This window comes from Plectrocnemia conspersa, unplaced genomic scaffold (assembly GCF_051122295.1).
Source record: "Plectrocnemia conspersa isolate PC_06_02 unplaced genomic scaffold, ASM5112229v1 ptg000007l, whole genome shotgun sequence".
NCBI classification, from domain to species: domain Eukaryota; kingdom Metazoa; phylum Arthropoda; class Insecta; order Trichoptera; family Polycentropodidae; genus Plectrocnemia; species Plectrocnemia conspersa.
Genome location: NW_028277171.1, coordinates 9,964,174 through 9,982,053, shown reverse-complemented (window position 1 = coordinate 9,982,053; position 17,880 = coordinate 9,964,174). Strand labels below are relative to the sequence as shown.

Here is a 17,880-nt window from a genome sequence, read left to right as displayed (position 1 = left end):
AAGAAAATTGCCGATGCTTAAAATTATGAATATTAAAACACTAATATTGCTGTTTCCAAAAATCATTCAAGATTTTACCAACCCAAGTTTTAGTAATGCGTTAATTTTTTACTAATAATATCATTATATATGACTTAGCAGCTGATTTAATAAACAAATAAATTAAATTTAGAACAGACATGGAATATAAGAATTAATTAAAATTGTCTATGGCCATATTTCCTGACATTTCATATTTGTCTATGGTATGCAGCTGTCATTGCTGACGTGAATTTTGTACTGTTAGTTTGGTTATTTTATTCTCCATTATGGAAACTATTCCTAAAGATCTCAAAAATTTAAGAGCTTGTTTAGTTTGCTCTTTAATTAAGGTACAAATTTGTATTATTTTATATTATTTTTACTACATACAAATATTTGTAAACTCGATTGATTCACATTTTCTCTCTAGGCATTCGATCAATTCGAACGCAACGGATGCGAAAATTGCGAAGAATTCCTTAGAATGAAAAGTAATAAGGATAACGTCTACGATTGCACAAGTAGTAATTTCGATGGGTAAATAGTCAATTTTTACATTAATATTTTTGTTATATTACTATATTGCTTGAATTTTAATACAGTATGATATCTGTAATGAGCCCTGAAGACAGTTGGGTGTGTAAATGGCAGAGAATTAGTAAGAACTTGTCTTATATTGCATTATATTTATTTATATCTAGTTCTATAGCTTTAAATGTTTGAAATATGATAATAATATGTACTATATATTACATTACAGATAGATTTCAAAAAGGAGTATATGCGATATCTGTATCTGGACGTTTACCTAATGGAATCATACGAGATATGAAGAGTCGTGGACTTGTTTATAGACCGCGTGATACTAGTCAACGTTAACTATTTATATAATTTATTGATAATTTTCATATGTTTTTGTTTCTTTAATCGTTATCGAATAATTTATAGTAATTGTAAAATCTTGGGTCATCCCGGAAGTTTTGGTTGTCATATTGGATTGCAAAATAAAACTATTTAACATTTTGTAACTAGTACAATAAAAACAACGAGAAATTTGGAATAATGGTTAAATAATAAAATATTAGGAAAATATAATTTTTTATATTGTACGTATATCAAAATGTGTATTAAAATGTTATAATTATTTAAATATCTAATTTTTATATATTGACAATATTATATAATATAATACATATAATATGAAGAAATTTTGTTTAATTCCTCACAAAATATTTCATTCTGCATATGAAAAAAATATTTTTTTTTACTTGTAATATAAAACATACGTTAAAATAAAAAAGAACCCGTAAAATCCATCTTCCACGCTAAATAAGTTGCACCATCTTAAATATGCAAAAGACCTGAAATCTCCATCGTGTCTAGACAATTATAAAAATAATTTAAAACTCTTATTTATTTCATAATGGCAAAATTTCAATACCTTGGAATTGTTCATAAAATATCATCGGCAATAACTACAAGTTATGAAGTTTCATCGATTTCTGATACTATATGACCCTAGCAAACCACTAACGTGCATTGTAACAATCCACTTGAAATACTTTTTAACGTTTCATTTAAACTCCGTTTTTTAAAGAATATGTGGCAATTATAGAAATAAAAGCGTTTTTTAGTCATTGATTAATATGGAGTTGATTACTTATCTGACATAAAATATTATTTTTCAAATACTTTTGATGTAAAAATTCTACTAACTTAGTAACTTATCAAATATGTACTATTCCCATTTAGTAGATTCTTACATTATGAAAAACAATGAGGAGATTTTTTAAGACATGATCGAAAATCATATTTTCATTTGGAAGATTGGTTTGAGAAATATACGATTGACAAATATAAACAAACATCAAGTATGTAAATAGGTAAGTAATTGTAATGTACATACATAACATAAATATATTTAGTGTTTCATATATCAAAGTAATAATAAAAACAATACATTCCGTGTCATTAAAAATGTGTTAATAGCCATTGGTGTAAGACTGTGAAATACAATAGTAAACAAATAACTAAATACAACTTACAAGCCATAGAGCGAAACATTCTTCGATATTTTTTTACCATGTAGTAGCCCCAACATCAGAAACGAGTAGAGTATTCACAAAATAAGTAATACATAAATAATAGGTGTAATTTAAAATTGGAAAAACTTTCTGATGAGGCACATTTCCACCTCTCTGGGTATATTAATAAGCAAAATTGCCGCATTTGGGGCGAGGAAAAGGCTCATTCGATCTACGAGACCACTACATGCCTAAAAAGTGACTATTTGGTACACATTTTATTCAGGCGACGTCATTATGCCTAGCTCTTTTGAAAACTAGAAAACTGAGAGAAGCTCGTTAATAAATAAAGATACATCAATATATGTATGTATATAGGATTGCCAAAACATATCTTTTAAAGAGAATCAGTCAAACCTGCATTTACCCAAAATTTTAGCTAGCGACGTTTTTTCTGTTTACAAGTGAAAATCTATCTTACAATTTATCCACAGGAATAGTATTAAATGGCCTTATACCGATGTAATATACAAAAATAATATTTTTATATAAAAATGAATACCTTAAAGGTGCGATAAAAATAAGAACACAACTTCATTCTTTTTTAAGTTGGCAGCAGTTTAGAATGACTGTGGCACTCGCAAAACATTACAATAATTATTGAAGCTAAACACGTGAATGGTTAAACGATATACTTTATTTTTAGACCACAGAGAAAGGGGGTTCATGTCAAAAAAAGAAAAGGTGTAACAAGCAGTGCATGAGTGGTTGCGAACTTAGACAAAATATTATTTATCATAGGTGTTCAGGTACTTTATAAATAATAAAACATTTTTATTGAACGCCATGGATAATACAAAGAATAATTATTATTACGTTTTACTTTGTACATCGGTTATTGACGATGTGGGGATATATTTATTTATTCATTATGGCCAAAACTTAGTGACATATGAGGGCACCACATATTTTTGGTGAATCTCGAAGGGAAGACAATGGCCGGTGGTGCCTCGTTTACCGTTCACTCGCATATATTTCATATTCCAACACGTAACTAAATTATATTTAAATAAATAATAATAATGCAGCGGCTCAATCTGTCTGTTATTGCCATCCGTCACCATCCGTCCATCAAAACGAGATAAAAATATTTATGATTTCAATTTTCTCCACCGCTTAACTTCTCCCCACGAGGAGAAGTCGCGATTTTTTTTTGACTTGTCACTAAGACTCGCAGGAAAGCCGTTTCATCGAGCTGCGTTTCAACCAGCAAAGACACTTTAGTTTGTTTTTAGTCTCTTTATTTTCGTATCACTAATTGCTTGACCACAAATAGGCTTACATTACGTACGTACATTTCGAACGCCAGCGGTTTATTTTACTCTGAAGCTTGTGTTTTTCAAGTGCGTATGGGGTTTTGTGACTTAATCATTATTATTACATTATATATTACATTATTATTTTATCTCTAAAAATAGATAAATATTATGCTTTATTTTTCAACAAATAAAATTGTCACGTAGTATTATATACTATTTCTTATAAAGTTTCAAACCGTATAAGATAATATATTTAGAGACATCTTTCTAAAAAGTATATTACTATATATTTATATTGAAACATATTTATAAATATGCATAGATCAAAACAATTCGTCATATTCGCCAAAAGTGACGTTCGAGAGCACGCACGATCAAAATGGCGGATTATGTCATGGAAACTAAGTTGGTCCTAATCGCTTAAATATCAAGCAATTGTTTTAAATAAAATTATTTATAAAATAAATATTTAGTCAAAAGAAAATATTATCTTTATTATATTTTCTCGAAGATTCTATTTCCATAAAAGCGGGATGGTAAAGGCGGTCGAAATGGGGATCAGAAAGGGGGGAGGGGGAAGTTAATCTATGGGAGGATTTTCCATGGAAATGACACGATGCGAGATGCGACTCATTTCACCATAGCAACGCTCGACGGGTTTTCAGTGCGTGCGTTTCAGTGAGCATGTCCTGCGCCATTGGCCCGACGCCCGACGCCCGAGAGCCTTTGCCGGTTTTCCGATATTCGCCCAGTGGCAACCGCTCGCTCGGGGAAGGCGCTCGCACCCTCACACCATACTCGTTTCGACACGAAAACACACAATAAATATAATACACGTCGCGTCGGTCGGCCGGCACGAACGAGACGAGTGACACTAAGAGCATTCCGTGAAGTGTAAATAAAATTAATTACGTAACGGCCGCGGTGCATTTTCCCCCTGCTTTTTTGGGGCACATCTGCACCGGTTTTGTCTTAATGACAGCTCTCTGTGTGGTATAAAATTTTTTTGTGATTTTTTGTGAAAAATTATATAAATATTTATTTTCTTTATTTAGAAGAAATCAAATAATACACAAATACCTATATAATTTTTTAAATAAAATATTTTAAGCATTGAAACAAAGCAATGGTAATGTTTTTTTTCACAAGAAAAGCATATTTTAAAATTTTATAAAAGTCTAATTTTATATGATTTGAATACATATATATTTTTAATTATTTCATACATATATATTTATAAATAATAACGTAAGGTATAAAATGCAAAAATATTAATTTTACATTTGAATTAAGCATCTGCAATTAATTAGGGTAAAATATAATTTTTTTAATCTTTCGTTGTAACCTGACAGGCGTACGCCTAGTGCGTTACAACGGGGTAAATCAGTACTAACCGGTGAATCTGTATATATAATTAAAAATATATAATACAATAAATTAACTTACAATAGATGTCACATATGTGAAAAAATGGGAAAGGGAGGTTATTATTTAAAATTCTATGAAACTAAATATTGCCTCATATGCTTTAAGATTTTTTTTATATGTACATAAATACTTACATACATACGATATACAATATGTTGAGGAAAAACACTTTTTTTTTCATAAAAATAAATACATTTATGTTGTTATTATTAAAAAAAAATACACTTTTCTAACTAAACTTTTAACATGATATATAAATTACTTGAAAATTCATTGAATGCTTTGATATATAGATGTATGTTGATCATATATTATTGTATATAGATTGCAATCGTTTATTCTTTGGATGTAATTTAAATGCCTGATCAAGACAATGAAATTCTAAAACATTCTGTATCTACGAAGCTCGTTAAGATCTTGTTTCTTGCTTATCGCTCGCAATTATCCCAGTTTAATATTATGCCCCTGTATATGTATGTATATGTGAAATACACAAAGGAATCCAGATTATCTTTAAAGGCATTTAATTAAATTTCAGCCATGATTAATTTGTTAATTTATAAGTTAACGCTCTATACTTCATATTATCAGAGTTCTACTGTATCTACATTATTAATTCTGCAGCCACAGAATACATAAACGTGTTCAATAAGACACTGCGAGTCGAATATTAAATCATAACCTGTTTTACATTTCATATTGTATTATATAATAATATATGAGGTATACAGTGTTTATACGCATATAGGATATCAATCATTAAAGTGTAAGTCGGCCACGTCCGCTTTTATCAAACGCATAATTAAGAAAAACGCTACAAGATAAGAATACTTTATTATAAACTGTGTTTTTTCTTTATTTTCAAAGATGTTTTACCTCCTTTTGTGGACATGACTCATATTTATTCATGAAAATTTTAATACATATTTTCTTTCACCGTACGTAGACAAAATGAAGCTTTGCTGGAAACACTCCTTTTTATACCGTTTTCCGTTTCATTCTAACTTCCATTTTAATTAACTAGTCTCAATATTTGGCATTCGCATATATTGAATTATATTTGCATAGTATTAAAATAATTTTAATATAATATAATAAAATATAAGGCAAAGGTATTTATATTATAAATTATTGATAAATCATTTATAATGCGCTCATAGCCTTGTCTGCGCTTTCTCCGAAAATCGGGTTGAATTCTGAATTTCAGTCTTGGTAGTTGGTAGTCTTGAACCAGGTTGAAGTGGGAAGCGGCTGCTTTCTAGCTCAGTGTAGTTTCGCTTGGTACAAATTTAGATGAACTTTAGTGTGTTTTATGTTGGTATTTAGTGAAAATGTTATATGTAGTATCTAGCGAAAATTTCTTGGTAAGGTTCCTGATGGTGTATTCCAAATGGAAATGTCTGAAGTACATCGTGAACGCGCTTATATAAGCTAGTCGAGACTGAGGAGGTTCTTTTGATCTGTCTAATCTCAACGCCAATCGCGAAAATTTGAACGAAAATAACTTTTAAATACGATAGCATTTGTGAAGCAATAAACGGATTTTTTATGGCCCATTTGTGGGTGCATTTACCCAAACCGTCCGAATCTCTGAGCGTCACGTACGTCATAAAGATTAATAAATAAATATTTGAATCATTACGCTTTTAACACGTATTTGCGATAAATATTTTTTCTCAATTGGGTGGACCTTATATTTCATAACTTACTTTACTTTAAAATTTTATGATATATGTCCACGTGTTTATTTTTATATGAGCAAAGTTTTATATTGTAAATTATTTTGTAAATTCGCAACAGTGTACAATTTATGCAATTATTAGTTAATACACATGTTAAATCTCGTAAAATTTCGTCAAGTGATTCAAGTTGTTTAAAAGTTCTGGTTAAACCATTGAATTTTGATGGCTTCGTAGCAGAGCTGGACCAAATGTAACAAAAAATGGAAAACAGCTGCTTTATCGGTTATCTTGGTCATTTCTCGGCGTAGCTCAGCTTGGTGCGAGTTCAGCTGAACTCTCGTTTGGTCCAAATCGGTAGCGAACCGTTGCAAGTGTCTGGCGAAAGTTTTTGATGAATGTGAGTTCGCTCTTGTATTTTTTACTTGAAGTAAGGGGATGTCTTTGCCTTTCTTATTATCGATCGTATAGCCAATGTGATGATTTTGAGCAAAAACATACTATTTATTATTGTATATGGTTTAAAAAACAGTAAATTTGGTAATTACAGGTATGTGCGGTTTTGTAACTGTACATTCCACCTACTCTTTGACTTTGTATTGGTACCGAAATCCTTTGTTTATATCCCTTTTGGCAAAGTACATTTAATCCGCCTCAATATTCTATTAGCACGCGCACATGTGATTTTTTTTATAAAATTTTAAATATAAATATTTATTCTCTAATATTAATATTGTAGTTCTTATCAGATATAATACACTTGTACAAAACATTGGGCAATCGTAGACAGTTTGTAACCTATCGACATGTCTAAAGAGTATTTCATCCGTTTAGGGGTTCCTCAAGGGTCCAACTTGCGCCCTCTGCTCTTCGCGTTATTTATTAATGACATAAATACGACAGTCGATAATCAAACTATTCTTGAAGAATTCCAGTTTTGGGTTTTGATTTCCGTTAGGGCTAAAACGTTCGCACTTTCCGAATCGCCTATGGCTGTTAACCATCCATCTCCTTAATACGCTGGCATTACAAATTCATCTGTCTAATGTCAGCTACGAGGAGTTGTTTATGATTTTATGGCTTTATTTAATTGTTTTTTTTATATGTATTATTTTTTTTTCGAGAATTAATTTTATTATATATTTTTGTGCAATTAAATAATAGGTACTATGTATTATTTTTTGACCATCGTGACGTATTCAGGTAATCTGTTAAGTTACGAAGATATGAATTTAATTTAAATAAAAAACAGTAGTTGCGGCATCATGACGGTGTCATTTTTGCCTAAAAATTTCCAAATTAATAGTAGAGCGTAAACTGGTGTGTTATGGGTGTGCAAAATCCAACCGTTATTTGTTCGAATTTTGGATTATTTTCTTCTGTTTGTCTTACACAAGGATCATAAAACTGCTGGGTAATATTCATTATTGACTGTTGTTTCTATTATTATTAAATCTTTCGTTGTAACCTGATAGGCGGAGTAAAGCTTTACGAACTGGGTAAGTCAATCAGACATAATGAATACCTACAAGTAAGTACTAACCATCAGATTGAAAGTCTGAAAATAGATATCCAGATTAATAATTATAAATTATATCATTTATTTTATTTTCCAGTTTGCAGCTGGTGTCAGTTTAAATTATAGCGCGTTTTTAAAAATACAAATTCTAGTCTGCTGTCACCAGGACTTAGCAACCTTAGTATTTCTAGTCTAAGACGTTATGAATTACGTTATCCCAACTTTATTTTTTTGTTTTGACTAAAACACCAGTGAAGCGAAATTTTATCTTAATGTATATTTTTCTGCTAACTGCATTTAAAATTATATAAAACTTATTTTTTATATATTTGATTCAATATATTTTTAAATTAAAATAGTATATCTTATCAACAGCTGTAGGATATTTGACACACAGCCCATAGCAGTGAAGTCAGCAGTATGTGTAGAGCTACCTATTTGCAGCATTATTTAACTGAAGATTTTATAATATATGTTTCATCTGACTATTGTTCGAACTGCTTTTACACCCTGACAGATGTTGTGACGCTCATAATTTCACGCAGATGGAATTCGTACGTCGTCGTTGGTGTTTAATCAAGGCTCATATTTAATTTGAATCAACAATCTCTCAATTTGTATACAAAGTCTATTATTTCGCATTATGTCTCTTGTGCTTAATATGGAAATACACGTCAATTTGTAACGTACTTATAAATTAGATATAAATATGTCATCTTTCTATCAAATTACATAAGACGTTATAAGAAAATTGTCAGATGGTATTTATTCGACCGTGAAAAAGTAATATCGTATACTATATTTACAATCATAAGAAAGTATACATAATTATTTCGACATTGGCTTATTTCTCAAATTGAACCGAGTAATGTTCGTCCTTCGTTACGCTCCTCTTCTCCATTACGAAAATTACACCCACCGTTTTTGCCCTGTTGCCCTTTACTACTGTTATCGACGTTCTTACGAACATTTCTTTTCTTCAGACCTTTTTTTATTATATCCGATTTATCAGACCTATCGATACATGCCAAACTACCGATCTATGTCTCAATTTCATTTATGGCCCCTTATTTAATACATTCAAGATAATTTATTATTAAAAAAATGTACTTTGAGATTGTGGATGTGGGCGTATTGTAAACGTTTTCTTTGTGTTAGCTAAAATGAGTAAGCGGCGATACTGAGAAATTTAGCAACCCCTGTAATTAAATATGCACATGATTATATACGCATGAATAATTTTTTAGGCAAGGGCGTTTATTTTAATTTTAACCTTAAGGTAGAATTTATTACATATTTTTATATTAGTCTTGATTAACATATTTTTAATAATGTTATTAGTATATCTCATTTTCAAGAAAATTATACAAAACGAAGTTAAGCTTTTCATATCTTGTCTATCTACAATTAACTAGGGAATTAATATTATTTTTTATGCGTCTTTCTCTTGTATATTTCATTGAGAAATAGCAGGGTAAATTTGGTTCGAGTTTAAACAAACACAGTGGGTCAATATTGTCGGGAGCAAGTCACGAGCAAAAGTTTTTTATTTAGGGGGTTTATATTCGTTTTAAGCACATAGTCAGCTAGAGGGAGATTTAGTGCTCGCACGTTTTTTGTGCCACGGTCAATTATAACGATGTAACGACCGGTTGCTACCTATCATCTGGACAGGTTTGAAACGGTCGTTCAAATTCATACAGTGGCAATCCTTTAACTTGAATACTTTGATTTGTGACGGGGTCGCACTGGGCGGCAAAAAAGGCACACAATCTATATAAGCTCTTTAATTTATTATAAAAATTTTAATGTGCATCACACCTACACGTGTCATAGAATATCTAAGTCGTCTCGAAGCTCGAGTTAATTCCTGTTAACTTAAAGGCGATGGCTGTGCTGGACAATGCTACTTTATTGTCTTAGTGTAGGCCTGAATGTCTAAGCTCGTGTCGGTTCATCTATGTCAAATTATTGCGAGCTCCGCTGGTGGCGATCACAAGGTCTAAACTGAAGCGTAGTATCAAATAGGAAGCGACCTCTGTGGCTGCATTCTGGCGTATAAATCATCGTAGAAGAAAAATTCAAATCTTTTCATTAAAGTGTGTTCAGTATAATAATTATTAGCAAGAATAATAAAATAGTCGATGCATTTTATCCCCATTTACGATCAAACCCGTAAATCCCAACGGCGCCTGAGCAGGGTAATTTATCCGTTAGAAATAACGGCGGCCGTTGCTCCCTATATACAGCCCGCCTCGTCCGGTTTTCCGCGTGACATGTGAAAATTAAACAAGTTTTCCGTATACCTGTGGATTTCCCAGAATTCATCTAATTGAAACTTGAAAAAAGCGAATTAAAATGTAAATTTAACCCTTCCGGCTATTTTTAAGCCCCATGTGATATATTTATATTTAATAAAATCGCAGACATACAGACAGAAAATATTTTTTATACACATAAATTTAGAGAGATATTACCATTTTAATATAATTAGTCCTAAGTAAATAAATTGATATTGAACATTTATTAGATAATAATACATTTAATGTTTCTAAAGTATATACCATTATATCCAATTACGTGTAATGTATTGTGATATTTTGTATACGAGGAAAGCCGTTCGGTTAAAATGATAAAAATACTCGATAAAAGAAGCATGAAAGCTTTGAAAGCATATAATTACACAAATATCATTCCAATCTATTTTTAAAGCAAAAAATATATATTATTTACGGGTTAATAAAATTGTTGAATATCTCTGAAGCACCCAGTTGCAATATCACTTTCCCCTTATGATAATCGTATAAAAATGCGTATTATTATGATAAAACCACGAAGGAATCCTACTATCACATTAATCATCGTTTATATATTTTATAAACGACAGCCCTTTCCGTGTATTATTATATCATATAAAGCTTGAGAGATTTTTGGAATAAAAAGGGTAGATAATCTATACTTGCTTCCTTTTATATTCAACAATAATGATTTTGCGTATATGTACCTTTCCATGCAATAATATATACGGTTAGCTTATTTATCGCTACATTTTCTTTATTACTTTACATCCAAATGCTTGATATAATATCTACGACTAATCATATTTCTAATAATAGTACTAATAATAGTAAACGCAGGTCTTGAAATAATATGGACCAATCTTTTTTCAGCCTTAATTATATATAGTTCTCAAGAGCTCAAATTTAACAGCCCTTGATTTTAATATGTTTGGATTTATAGTGAATGTGAGTTTTAATATATTATTATTATTGTAAGTAGCAATCGTAGATTTTACAGAGATTTAAAAAAAATCTTATTGAATCCAATTGTATAAAAAATGTCACGACCTGACATTTATTAATGCTAGTAGCAATTAATAGTTCATAATTAATAAATATATGTCACTGTTTTAGAAACGATGTTTTTAATCTGGTGTCTCGTTACTTACTTAGTAGTTGTTGATTGTGTTTACATCGTTGTAACGCGTTGGACCAACGCCTGTCACGTTGCAACGGAAGTTTTATAATATATAACAAACACTCTAAATGTACATATAATTACTGGCTTATATTGACTGTGAGCAAAAAAAAATAGCATTGCACATTGTGAAAATATATTTAAAATCCTTATATATATATATATATATATACACACAAACATATATATATATACAACATAATTTAAGTAGAATAAGCTAAGTATTTATCTCGTTCTGGGTGTATCGCTGGTATCAAATTTGGTTCTGAGAGGTGTGTCGAAAATCTGTCAATTTATGGCTATTTTCAACTGCTGGCTGTATAGTGCCATAAAGAGACGCGATTGCGTCCCTTAGTATTATGTCCCTTATGAGCCATTCAGCTTCTCGACGAGCATGTTATATACAAAATAAGAAAGTAAACATATTTAATCTGAGGAATGACGTTTATGTGTATGAAATGCTTGAAATATTTTGTATTAAGGCCAGCATTATTAGGAAACCTATCAAGTCATAATGGTCCGATTTGTAAGAAATAAATATAGGGTCTTATTTAACACCTTTTTTATGCATCGTTTTATTTATAGTTATAGTCACTTAACGCATAAGTAAAAACGATAAGCGGATTCTAGACGCCAAATAAGATAGACGACTTTAGGGACCAAAGATTTCAATTGCCACATATAAAAAAATACAGTGCTAGCAAATGTTTTATTTCGCCTATAAATATAACTCAGCAGAAAGTAATTATTATAACCACTATTAACTAATAAGAACTCGACGATATAATGCTCGAATAAATGGTTGATCTAAGTTGTATTTTAAATAAGGTTTATATTATTTGTTTTCCTAATTGCTAGAGAAAAAATATCAGTATAAAGTGTGTTCTATTATTCATAAATAGGTTTTGCTTATGTGATTTTTAAATATGATTTATTTTAAAATTATGGATGGACGAGCTAAATAATATTGCATTTGTATTTTATTCTCCAATCCTATTTTATTTGATTGAGCTCTTTTTATTAATTTCCTCGGTGCTCTGCTCCTTTTTGCCGTTTACGTTAATTTTAATATTAATGCTATACCGTGCATTATTTAAGCTTAATACTTAAGGATTTAAAAAACTTTTATGCTACTAATTTGAATTACCATATCCTTCGTTGTGTTGCTTAACTTAACTTTGGCGTAAATTGTTTCAGATTAAGATCACTGTATAACATTATGTTAATTTTGAAAGCGCTTCCGTTATACATAGTTCAACATATTCTGACACATTTAAATATAATTAAAGCCGCCCTTCTAGACTTATCAATAAGGGAGTCTATGTTATCATTCTATGTGGTCCTAAGGGCGAAGCCCCGGTGGTGCTCTCGATATGGCGTTGGCCCTTAATGTGATGCGACCTTAAACCCGTTTTAAAGAGTAATTCAACTGTTTTTTGCAATCATTATTTTAGTATATCTAATAATGAGTCATTCCTTATACCGCCGTGGCTATGAAATTTCCCCTGTGTGAGCTACATGGCCGTCATATCAGTAACGCTGAGGTTGTAACTGTAGATAAAAACTAATAAACGTAGCATATAGCTATGGATGTTTATTTTCAGTATTTAGTTATTTATTCTTTTTTTTTCTTTTGTACTTGAATAAAACTAGATTTTTTGGCCATTGTCTTGTTGCCCAACTCTAGTAAATCCTAAAAATGCATCTTAATTTACCTGTAACGAAATCTTAAGTTGATTTTTTTCAATTTTTTAACAAAAAATTTAAGACCCCTTCGACTGTAAATAATAAGCGTGAGACAACAGCTGTTGCTACTTTACAAAAACAATATAAAAAAACCTTTTTAGATTATATAAAAAGAAAAATATTCCTAAATCGTTTTGCATTTATTTATTTTTTATCGGAGCGGGTTCTTAGATCACCAAAACTAAGATAAATCCGCCGGCCGGTTAGAGAAATAGAAAATCGCAAAAAATTCATTCGAATACTTTCGATCGTCTGAGAAACATCTGCCACGTACACCTACGGAAAGGTTTCTGGTCTAAGTATCTTGTTTTATTATTTAGGCAAAAATAAGGCGAGTTCGAGTGTTAAAAAATGTAAATATTTTGTTCATTCTTAAACCCCTATTAAAACTAGCTTGTACTTATGCAGCGTTATAAAAAGGGTAATAGTCGTAAACTTTTTAAAAATATTATATAATAAAACATTCTCTAAAATTTCTCAAGAAATAAAAATTCTCGATTTAACATTTTTTCGAGAAATTACCAAAAAATAATTCTCGAGAAGAAACACTAGTCACGTGATACATTTTTCTTTACTTGGTTTAAAAATACGTTATATATATTCGTTTGTTTGAAATGGTCGTTATAGTGGCCTCTAATTTAAATAAAAAACTGTACACGTGATTGAAACTCGCACGTTTTTCTGATTAATCTGCGACAAAATGGTATAGTATAGTTATTTTTAGATGTTCTGTACTTACGGTCATTGATATGTTATTAGCTAAAACTGTAAATTTTGATCTGTGACGCACTTAGCCGACGTGCGATGTATTTAACACAAATATTTCTATTATATATTGACACAACTTGATTTCCGATATGAATTGCAAATCACGAGTTAAACATCGATACCGTTTTTGTTTCAAACGCTGTTCATTGATAGTAAATACGACACGTATTATGATAGATGACAGGTGCGATTGAGTCCGCAGATAAACCATAACATATAGTCGCCATCGAGATCGTTAACCAGCTTCGTTATATATACATATCATGTTTATATTGTGCAAACTTTGTTAAACAAAGCCTTACTAAACGAGGTTGTAAATTTTCACAGCGGCCGCGTTAAATGATGTAATCGATCGCCATGTCGTCCGACGGCGAATAGTGCTTCCATAACTAACTGTAGTGTCACAAGTGAATCAAATGTCTGGCTACAACACGGATATTATGGGTGATGGATTACCTTATATGGAAGGGGAGAGGACACCTTCGCCAAGATGCAGTCGCTGATGTTGCAAGATGTCGACGAAGAAGGGATCGCCGATTTTTGGTAAGTACAAAAATATATTTATTTTCTATCACTCTTGTTTGATATACTTTAACAATATAAATATTACCCATATCTATGCCAGTTTATGATACATACGAATCCTGCGATTAGTAATATAATCCCAGATTATTTTAAAATATTTATTATTGTTTAAGTAGTAATAAAAAATATTTACTCTTTACTTTTGCAAATATAAAAAGAGCAAATTCTGCATGTAGAATTAGGTGATACATAAATAGAAGATTATAAATTTTTCATTCAAAATTTTATGATGCTTTCAAGTTTATAATCCATAAGAGTTGACAATGGTCGACACTTCATATGTTTCTGTTAATCCTTTGACTCATAGTAGAAACACATTTTTTTTGTCAACAATATAATAGAACGGGTGAGCCATTTAACGTGTTTTTACTATAAGAAAATTCATATAGTAAAATTGTTGACAAAAGGCAAAACAAGAGTGGTTCTAAAACATTTGTCAGGTGAAGGGTTTTTCCTTCTCTTGAATTTGACTAAAAAACTCTTAATATGAACGCTATATAATCGAGTGTTTCCACTGGCGATGGCACTGTTTTATTGCTTTTGACGTGAATTCTAAACAGGGATCTTCTTGAATTTGTCCAGAAAAATGCATATCATTTAATGAAATACTATGAATATTGGTGAAATGAAAATATTAAAAAAAAACCAAGCATTGACTGTCCAGCTTTTGCCCCCCCCCCTCCCTTCCTGAAAAAATTGAAATAACGTCCCTGTGTGTGTACATTATTATTTCGATTCCATAAAATAATAACAACTATACACCTGTTTTAATTTTCCATCCAAACATTTTTCCATTTTTTTAACTACTCGTCGATCGTCCAATTGTGCAATATTTTGAATTTTGGTTTACATATTAATTATTTCGGCATTAAATAAAATCTCAGAGAATTATTCAATGGCGTTTGATCAGTGGTAACCATAGTTTATTATGTATGTAGGATTGACTGTTCAGCCATCACACCTTTCCTTTTTTGCAATCTTATATAATTTAAAATTTATTTCAAGGATGTATATTTACTATTTTATCCACATAATATATAATATGTGCTAGTGAACATATGTATACATATATAAAAACATTTTTAGTTTACATTAAATGTATGTCATTTTTAATTTTGGATGAAATACTATCGCCCATTTTTTCCAAATCACCACATCTATTACTCATCCTTTCCAAACAAAAAGTAGTTTTATGAGTCTCGAGACGGATGTGCTATTAGGCGGTACGTGAATTATTAACGCAATTTTTTGGTCACGAGATCTCTTTTCTATTACTGTGAAAATGCTGTGCGTTATAGGAATTTTCATCTTTCTTTTTGTTTGTTTAAATGGTGATTAGAATAACATCTAAATTATAAAAAAAAAATTGTACATGTGGTTGAAACCCCAAATTAAAAAATCCATTAGTGTTTATGACCTGTTGTATTTCATTACAACGCAGCGATTCTTATTGGTCTATACCAGGGGTCGGCAAAGTGCGGCTCTGGAGCCGCATGCGGCTCTTTGGCTCCTTGATTGCGGCTCTGGCACAAATATCCACGGGCCCGGGCGCTAATTCTGGTGTGAGTCTGAGTGTTCTTTCCATGCAACGTTGAATGTGTACGTGAGCGTTGACGTGGTACCTGTTTCGTCCGATAGGGGCGCAGCGCAGCGTAGTAGTATGACAGCTGTTAATCTGCGTACTTGGCGGTTACAGACGGGGCCAAAAGTATGACTGGCGTCAGAAAAGGGTTTGTTGCCATTTTGAAAGAAAAAAAGAATTACGAGATATTGGTTTATCATTGCATTATTCACCAAGAAGCGCTTTGTGCGCAGATATTTCCGGAAGAAATTAGTAAAGTTATGGGATTAGTGATCACGATCTTCAACTCCATTGTAGCTAAAGCTCTTAATCATCATCAATTCAGAGAATTTTTAGTTGAAATGAAGAGTGAGTACGCTGATCTTCTGCTTCATAACAAGGTTGGATGGTTATCAAGAGGGAACGTTTTAAAACGCTTTTGCTCAATATTTTGAAAGGGAAACATTGTTCCACTTTCCGAGCCTGCTGAAGCATCGCCAAGAAAATAATTCCTCTATTGACAAACACCATTTCAAAACAACAATTTTAAATATGAGGAAAGCATTTCTCAGCAGGTTTCAAAGCGACCTTAGCATTCGTCAAAAATCTTCATAATGCTACAATAAACTGAGTTGAAATTTTTTCCTTTTGGCATTGACATTGGTAACTTTGAAATATAATTGCAGGATTTAAAAAACAAGAAAATATGGAGCTCCAAATTTCAACGTCTTGGTATTGATTTGGAAATATCGGAGAAGAACGAATGTGATCTTAGTTCACAACACAACTGGTCTGCTTTGAAAGACCTGGAGAATGAAGTCATGATCATTTTCAACGTCTGGAATAGTATTCCTGACTCTTAAGATCCGCTGAAAAAACTTGCGTTTGCTGTTCTTTCCCTTTTTGGTTCTACATATTCATGCGAACACTCCTTTTCAAGCATGAACTTTATCAAGAGTAAACTGAGAAGTTGTCTTATTGATGAGAACCTGGAATCATGCCTAAAATTAAAAACAACAACATATAAACCTGACTTACTGAAACTTTCCAAGGAGATGCAAGGACATTGTTTGCATTAAGTGTTTGTCAGACATTGTCATGATTTAAATTTATGGATACCTTACTTTCATATTATTGTTTATCAACGAATAAATCTTTATTAAGTGTGAAATCAAGTTTTATTATTCAGTGTACCTGTAATTTAATGAAGGTTTAAAATTATAATAAAGGTTTACTAAATTAAAAAACAGATTTGACTCTCAGAACTATTTTGAATCGTTGAAATGTACATATTTGGCTCTTCGGCCAATAAGTTTGCCGACCACTGGTCTATACAATATCATTAAATAGCTTTTTGATTATTTTTAGTGCATTTAACTACACATTTTTTTATTAAAATCTTAGTTATAAAAACAAATGTATCTGTTAATTAAAATAATTTGACTAAAATATTTTATTAAGAAAAAACCCAAATAAAAGTTCGCGATAACAATCTATTGTGTCATAAATAACAAAACACAGAATAATGAGAGGTCACGTGAAAAAACATTGGCTTATGACTGATGATTTTTCTAAATATTTATATATTATAACGCACAAGATGAATCTGATATTTAAAACTGGGACTCACTCTTTTTACTTTTCCGTATAAATAAACTATCAAAAAACTCGTCTTATACATTTATATTCTTCGCGTTTTAACATAAAAGAATTTATTTATTTTAATATTCAAGGGCTGATGAAAAATCAAGTT

At 31.0% G+C, this 17,880-nt stretch overlaps 2 protein-coding genes across 4 annotated transcripts in view; both read left to right on the top strand.

Annotated features, from left to right (window-relative positions):
• The first annotated feature begins 234 nt into the window (after nucleotides 1–234).
• On the top strand, nucleotides 235–1,229 carry LOC148233885 (transcription elongation factor SPT4-like). The gene is made up of 4 exons (XM_088188644.1): nucleotides 235–371; nucleotides 452–558; nucleotides 624–679; nucleotides 782–1,229. The coding sequence occupies exons 1-4, from the start codon at nucleotides 309–311 to the stop codon at nucleotides 898–900; spliced, it is 345 nt and encodes a 114-aa protein (XP_088044770.1). The 5' UTR covers nucleotides 235–308; the 3' UTR covers nucleotides 901–1,229.
• Nucleotides 1,230–4,114: 2,885 nt separating this feature from the next.
• Mctp (multiple C2 domain and transmembrane region protein) overlaps nucleotides 4,115–17,880 on the top strand; it is a 92,345-nt gene continuing 78,579 nt past the window's right edge. For 2 of the 3 annotated variants that reach the window (XM_088188684.1, XM_088188685.1), the window contains exons 1-2: nucleotides 4,115–4,357; nucleotides 14,309–14,524. In XM_088188684.1, the coding sequence (XP_088044810.1) occupies nucleotides 14,494–14,524 (31 nt within the window). In that variant the 5' untranslated portion in view covers nucleotides 4,115–4,357; nucleotides 14,309–14,493. Of the gene's footprint in view, nucleotides 4,358–14,308; nucleotides 14,525–17,880 lie in introns of those variants that run through there. The other variant, XM_088188686.1, reaches the window with a different exon arrangement.

What these genes read in the sequence shown, in the direction of transcription:
- LOC148233885 (XM_088188644.1), top strand. Translation starts at nt 309, where the DNA reads ATGGAAACTATTCCTAAAGATCTCAAAAATTTAAGAGCTTGTTTAGTT. An exon ending in TAGTTTGCTCTTTAATTAAG is followed by an intron (nt 372 to 451) that starts GTACAAATTTGT and finishes TTTTCTCTCTAG; the next exon opens with GCATTCGATCAATTCGAACG. An exon ending in ACAAGTAGTAATTTCGATGG is followed by an intron (nt 559 to 623) that starts GTAAATAGTCAA and finishes ATTTTAATACAG; the next exon opens with TATGATATCTGTAATGAGCC.